Source organism: Grammomys surdaster, unplaced genomic scaffold (assembly GCF_004785775.1).
Source record: "Grammomys surdaster isolate TR1022 unplaced genomic scaffold, NIH_TR_1.0 150, whole genome shotgun sequence".
Classification (NCBI taxonomy): domain Eukaryota; kingdom Metazoa; phylum Chordata; class Mammalia; order Rodentia; family Muridae; genus Grammomys; species Grammomys surdaster.
Window position 1 is genome coordinate 19,267,779 of NW_021604608.1, and position 7,114 is coordinate 19,274,892.

Genomic DNA, 7,114 nt, shown 5'->3' on the forward strand with positions numbered 1-7,114 from the left:
TGTGTGTGTGTGTGTGTGTGTGTGTGTGTGTGTGTGTGTGTGTGTGTCTGTGTGTATGCATGGGTGGAGGTCAGAGAACAATCTGTGGGAGCCAGTTCTCTCCTTCCAGCACGTGGGCCCAGGGATAAAACTCGGGTATAGTACCCTTACCCACTGAGCCATCTCACTGGTACCAAATACATATCCTTCTCTCCTTTCTAAACACACAGAAATAACCACTATCGGTATGATCTAAAGCTGGCTCCAGGGTGTCTCAATGCTCACACTGCTACTTTGTCCTCAGAGAGCTCAAGTCTAGCTCTGCCTTTGATACTAAGTGCCTAAGAGGCATGAAGGAGTGCTGGTTTGTCCTTGTAAATCTAAAGTGCTTTCAAATCTGGAGGTCAAAAAACACCATTATCTTCTTAAATATATATAAGACAAAGAAAATTCTTTTTGTGGTTCTGAGGACCACAGGTAGGTAATCTTGGAAAAGCTACTTAAATTCTTTCTGCCTGTTTCTTCATCTTTACAACAAATAATAAAAGTAAATGTCTCAAAGGTTATTGTGATGATTATGATATATAATTTATGAATAGCAGCATAGGTTCTCGTATACAATAGCAATACATATTGGTTCATTTCTCATAGTAATAAGGTATACTCTTTAAGAGATTTAGATGAGATGTCTTCTGGGTATCAAACAAGGAGACAAGTATATTAGGCAGGCACCCAGGCACCGGGCTACAACCCCAGCTTCAAACTATGCTTTATACAACAACACAGGAACGTGGTGAACACTCCAACTCAAACCGCTATGTATTCCTAAATTACATACTTTTCATAAAGTCCCTACCTCTCCCTTAATTGGAGAAACTTTCATTTTCCTAGGAGTTGTTTTCTCTCCTTTGGGATCAATGGCGCTTTCTTTTCTTCTTGAAGCCAGCAGCTCTGTTTCTCTGTAAGAACTTTCTTCTTTTGCTTTCATAAGAGCCAGTTTGGAGCTGGCCTTGGAGCTGGCCTTGGGGGAGGAACAGGCTTCCTTCTGGTGAGCTGATCTGCAGGGCTGCTTAGTGTCTTCTGAGCCTCCACCCTTGCCATGCTTAACAGGACTGTAGGTCTTTCTTCTGTTTGAGAAATGCTCTACTTTTACAAAGGAAAAACCATGACTGTTATTTAGGGAGTATGACAGCCAGCATCAACATTTTCTTCATCTTTGAACAATGTGGTTTCAGTACCACATAGTGTCACATTATTTCAAAACATTTACTACTTCAGCTTACATAGCATATTTATTTTTTAAACTTATATATTCACATAATATTTCTTTGTAACCAGTTCAAGTTGAGAACTGTCATTTTAAATACAAAGTATTCATTTGATATATTATTGTAAACAACACTGAAAGATATGGATGTAGCCCAATAGTACATTACTTCTCCACCAATGCACAAAGCCTGAGATCAATCCCAAACTGTATGAAAAGACAAAGATTTCCTTCCATAGATATGCTATAAAATGTACAGAGACAAAACTTCCTGACCGAAATATGTTGCACAGAATTATGTAAAGCAGTGGAACCCAAATCCTGAGTCATCAAGACTAAAAAGTACTACAGAAGCAGATTTACTTCTATAATTAGTTCATCTATTAATCCCCCACATCTGCAGGCTCCACTCATGGGTCAGCCAGTCATGAACAGAAAATACTTTAATTGTGGATATACAAACTATGTACATTTATCCTGATCACTGTTCTCTAAATGTATCAGGACAATAACTATTTACATACCATTATATTGTATGAAAGTAATCTAATAATAGTTTGAAGTATACTGGAAGCCAAGCTGTCTATAAATTATATGTAAATTCTGCCTTTTTGCATAAAGAGCTTAAGTGTCCAGAGACATGGGAACCCACATGGGTCATGAAACTAGTGTTTCACAGATAATGAGGGGGCATCTAGGCCACAGGTCTGTATTCCAACTACTCAGACGGCAGTGGCAGAAAGACTGCAGCTTTTAGTGTAAAGTACAGAATGATTCAAGGCCAGCCTCGGTAACTCAATAGAACCCTGTCCTAAAATAAAAAGTAAAAAGAGAGCTGAGAATATAGCTCAGAAACAGATCACTTAAGTAGCATATGCAAGGCCCTAGATTTAATCCCTGTTATAGCAAAGTAAACAGAAAAGGGTAAGAAAAGGCAAGGGGTGACTGTGTCAGTAGATGGTGCAGTATCAGGCCCATTGCAGAATAGGCCACTCAAGATAATCTGAAGAGCTTCAGACGGTCTGGACAATCCAGAGGCCAACTCTGTGACACTACCTCTAGCATGAAAAGCTCAAAAAAGTGAATGTTCACAGACCAAAAAAAACTCAAGACATTTGCTTCTTTGTCTTCACACAATAAAATCCACATACTGAAAGATACTCAAGACATTAACAAAGTGTACCCTAATACACTTTACATAACACTAAATGCAGAAGGGCATTCTCCTCCATTATCTAGCTTTCAAAGGGCAGGTAATCCTTGACTTAGGACTGTTCAACTTAAAAGTTTTCAACTTTATCTTAGAGGCAAAGTGGGGGGAGGGATGGGATGGGAGGTTTACAGATGGGAGACCATAAAGGGGAACAACATTTGAAATGTAAATATATAAAATAGCCAATAAAAAAAGTTTTCAACTTTATAATGGTGCAAAAAAGACATGCAATCAGAGAGAGATGGGTAATTCTGAGGTCTGATTTTACAGGAATGTGACTGTAAATCAGCCTGCCATCTCTGTGGGCTCCATATTCATAGATTCAGCGCCCTCTTAAGGTATCAGGCATCAGCAGTGAGTGAGATGCTATGCTACTGACACTCAAAAGGCTGATACATACCTGCACTTCTCACTATGACATGATTTAAATGCTGACAGGTCTTAGAGCATAAGTACATCATGAGCCTAGGAGCATCTTTATCTAAATGGAGCACAGTCCAACAGTTCTCTGAAACGTCCAGGAAACAATTAGGGAAAAGAATAGCTAAGCAGAGTTAGCAGGTATTCTCGTCTACAAAGACAAGCCAGTGCTCCCTGACATTCCTCTGCCATCATTACCTTTATTAGGGCTTCTCTGCTTTTCTGCTTTGCTTAAATCAGCTTGGACAGGTGAAAATGATTCTCCCTCTTCAGGGTCCTTTCGGGCCTAAAACAAGTTTAAAAAGTGTCAGAAGTATTAAGTAAAAGGAAAACTATCACTATAACATGTGCTGCTAAAACGAATTAACATTTTAAATGTAAGGGCCACTGTCCAAACCAGCAAGATTCCACAACAAAGTGCCATCCATTTATCCACAAAAACTACCACAGCAAAGAAAATGTTTTATTACTTCATTTTACTGATAAAGAAACAGATGAGCCGGGCGGTGGTGGCGCACGCCTTTAATCCCAGCACTTGGGAGGCAGAGGCAGGCGGATTTCTGAGTTTGAGGCTAGCCTGGTCTACAGAGTGAGTTCCAGGACAGCCAGGGCTACAGAGAAACCCTGTCTCGAAAAAAAACAAAACAAAACAAAACAAAAAAAGAAACAGATGAAAGATTATAGCAATAATTCAATAAACCACTTCATTCCATCCCAGTCTCCTAACCCAGAAATGGAAGTCTTGTTAGTGTTTCTTTTATCTAAACTCCCAAACTACTAATAGAAACAAACAGACAGACAGACAATGCAGGAAAAATGATATCAACTTAAAGTCCAGTAGAAAAATAAAAGAGAAGCCAAGAGTAGCAGCTGATATCCTGACCTCAGTACTGGTAACTGAAGGCTAAGCCAGGAGGATTGCATCCTGGCTACATAGTATCAGACCACTCAAAACTAACCCAGCAAAGATTGCCTCAAAAGACAAAGCATAAGAGAGCACAGAAAGTGCTACATGGAGACTCTGCTTCCTGAAAAGTGTTTTGGTTATTAAATCTGCATTCTGTAGGAGCTGGCATTCATTATTCAGAAATAATACATAAAAATACCTTTTGCAGGCTGGAGAGATGGCTCAGTGGTTAAGAGCACTGACTGCTCTTCCAGAGGTGCTGAGTTCAATTCCCAGCAACCACATGTGGCTCACAACCATCTGTAATGGGATCTGATGCCCTCTTCTGGTGTGTCTGAAGACAGCTACAGTGTACTCATATAACTAAAATAAGTAAAACTTTTTTAAACATCCCTTTTGATAAGAAATAAAGATAAAACCCACTGTGTTTTGAAGGGCAGGTTCTGCTTTATTTCTTGAAACCAAAAAGAATAACATTATAAATGAATTTGCATACACACACGCACAAGCACACGCCCATACACGCACGCACGCACATTATAAATTAAAACAATGTAGCTAGTGGGACGACTCAATAGATAAAGTCATCGCACACACTGCGCCTGCATGGGAACCTGAGTTCTGATCCCCAGCACCCGTGGGAAAGCCAAGCATGGCAGTGCAATAGAAGAGGACACACAGGAGGATGCTGGAGCCTCACTCCCTGACCAGCCAACTTAGAAGAAATGGGAAGCTCCAAGGTCAACTGCGGTGGAGGACAAGACCTGAGATCCATCCACCTCTGGACTGAACATGTACACACACACGCACACGCACACACACTATCTCTGGACTGAACGTGTGTATATACACACACACACACACACACACACACACACAGACCATAATGCTACCTTTTTGATCGTGGGTTCTTCATCCAACAAGGCCAGTGTTCTTGCAAATTCTTCATCTTCATGCAACTGCCTCTCCAGCTGTAAAAAGCATAACACGGTAAGATGCTTTTGGCTTTTTGTACCTAAAAGTTTTTAAATGTGTGGTTCATATGTTTAGAAAAAAATAGAAAAACTTCCTAAAACTCACAATGACATCTTCCCAGTAAAACATTAGCAGTCAAGTGTCACAAGCTTGTTTCACTGAACCAACTTATATTACAGACTATACACTTCTAGATCTGCACCATAAGAAAGTTAGCATATTCCAAATTTGTTTTTTATTACATTACTACATGTACGTGGGTATGCATGCCATGGCACAGTGAAGAGGCCAGAAGACAACTTGTAAGAGTTGTTTTTCTCCTTTTGAGCCCCAAGGATTGAACTCCAGCACTCAGGCACCTTTCAACTGCTGAGCCATCTTACTGGCCAATGGAGTTGCATATTCTCTTGTGGTATTTCTTTATCAAATCTGATGCCACATTTTCTCTTAATGTTCTTACTAGAACAGATCGGTTTGTTTATTTGTTCTAAGGAAAAACCTCACGTGTATATTTGCATCTATATGTGGGTATATACACTTTCGTGCAGCGATCAGGTGAGAGCGTCAGATTCCCTGGAACTGGAGTTATAAATAGCTCTAAGCTACCTGACATAGGTGCTAGCAAATAAACTTTGGTCCTCTACAAAGTCATTACTAGCTCTGAGTCATCTCTCCAGCCTAGCCCACCCATCTTTTTTTTTTTTTTTTTTTTTAGATAGGGTCTTACTACACAGCCCTGGCTGGCATGGAAGTCAGGATATAGACCAGGCTGGCCTCAAACTCAGAGAGATCTGCCTGCCTCTGTGTCTAAAGTGCTGATATTAACAGTGTGTACCACTACACCTGGCTTATCCTCCTCCCGGCCACTGTTGTGGAAGGCATTGTCTCATTATGTAGTCCTGGATGGTCTGGAACCTTTTGTGTACACCAGGCTTTGAACTCATGATGATCCATCTGCCCCTGGCTCTTGAGTACTGGAATTAAAAGTGTGCCCAACCCACCCAGCTTACTCTATGTACTTGAAGCTCTAGAAGTATCTCTGGAATGAATTTCAACCTAAGGGGCCGAAGATATGGCTCAGCAGTTAAGAATACATACTGCTTTACAAGAGAGCCCAGGTTAGGCTCCCAGGACAGATACTAGGGAGCTCACAACTGCAATCCAGCTCCAAGGAAGGAGCTTGATGCCTCTGACCTCAGCAAGCAGCTGCACTCAGTGAACATACCCACAACACACACACTCATATACAGATAATTAAAAATAATAAATCTGTTTTAAAATCTCAATCTATAAGAAAAATAATCACCCATGAGATACATAAACAGTAAATCTAAGAAATTTATTTTTTTTTTTAATCTAATATAGGGAGACGGCTGAGAAGTTTAGAGCTCTGGACCTGCTTAGATTCCCAGCACCTACAAGGCAGCTCACAACTGTAACTCCAGTTCCAAAGAATTCCACTTTCTCCTCCAGGCTCCACAGTGCCAGGCACACATGTGGTACAAACATATATGTAGACAAAACACCTACATGCATAAAATAATAAACAAATTTACAGAAAAGGATTCTCCGTGTACAAATGCCATCACCATTTTTACTGTCATGACTCCATCAACACAGAGATTATAGGCACCTATCATTGCCAAACGTCTCTGCTTTCAGCAGAACAGAGCTGAAGGTGAAACAATGAGACACACTTCTCATTTTAAACTCGTGCCTGGTAAACCTAACTGCCCAACCTAGCATACAACAAAATCCTATATTACTCAAACAGGAAAAGTCTGCAAACATCTGCCTAGTCTCAAAGAAAGCTGAAAGCTGGGACACACCTGATGAGAACTCAGTAAACACTCTTCCTGTTAATAAATGGAGTAGCCACACTGGACAAACAGATCACTGGAAGAGGCCATATGCTTACCATGTACAAGCCTCTCCATTTCATCCCCACTAGCAAAAAAAAAAAAAAAGAGTATGAAACCATGCTAAGTAGGGCTACAAGGAAGCAGACAGGGCACCCTTACATGCTTCCTTTACTAGTAATTCTTCTCTACAAATGAACTATGCACCTAACTGCTAAAGTCAACATGAACATCTTAATCACAGAAGGAACTGCAAAGTCTACCAGCAGTCTCCAAGGGTCTCTGAACTCAACACCACTTTTCCACATCATACTATGTATTACATTTGGGGTAACAGAGATCCTATGTGTTTTAGAAGAACGAACTGATATGCTTCCATTAGAAAATACTAGGTGGTGGTAGTGCATGCCTTTGATCCCAGCACTCGGGAGGCAGAAGCAAGTGGATCTCTGTGAGTTTGAGACTAGCTTGGTCTACTGAGCTAGTCGCAGGAC

At 40.6% G+C, this 7,114-nt stretch overlaps 1 protein-coding gene across 5 annotated transcripts in view; it reads right to left on the reverse strand.

Moving 5' to 3' along the window:
- Positions 1 to 7,114, reverse strand: part of Rfc1 (replication factor C subunit 1) — a 77,932-nt gene that overhangs the window by 28,687 nt on the left and 42,131 nt on the right. For 4 of the 5 annotated variants that reach the window (XM_028765255.1, XM_028765254.1, XM_028765253.1 and 1 more), the window contains exons 7-9: positions 4,680 to 4,757; positions 3,078 to 3,165; positions 836 to 1,125 (exon numbers count right to left, since the gene is read on the reverse strand). In XM_028765255.1, coding sequence (XP_028621088.1) covers positions 836 to 1,125; positions 3,078 to 3,165; positions 4,680 to 4,757 — 456 coding nt within the window. The remainder of the gene's footprint in view (positions 1 to 835; positions 1,126 to 3,077; positions 3,166 to 4,679; positions 4,758 to 7,114) is intronic. The other variant, XM_028765252.1, reaches the window with a different exon arrangement.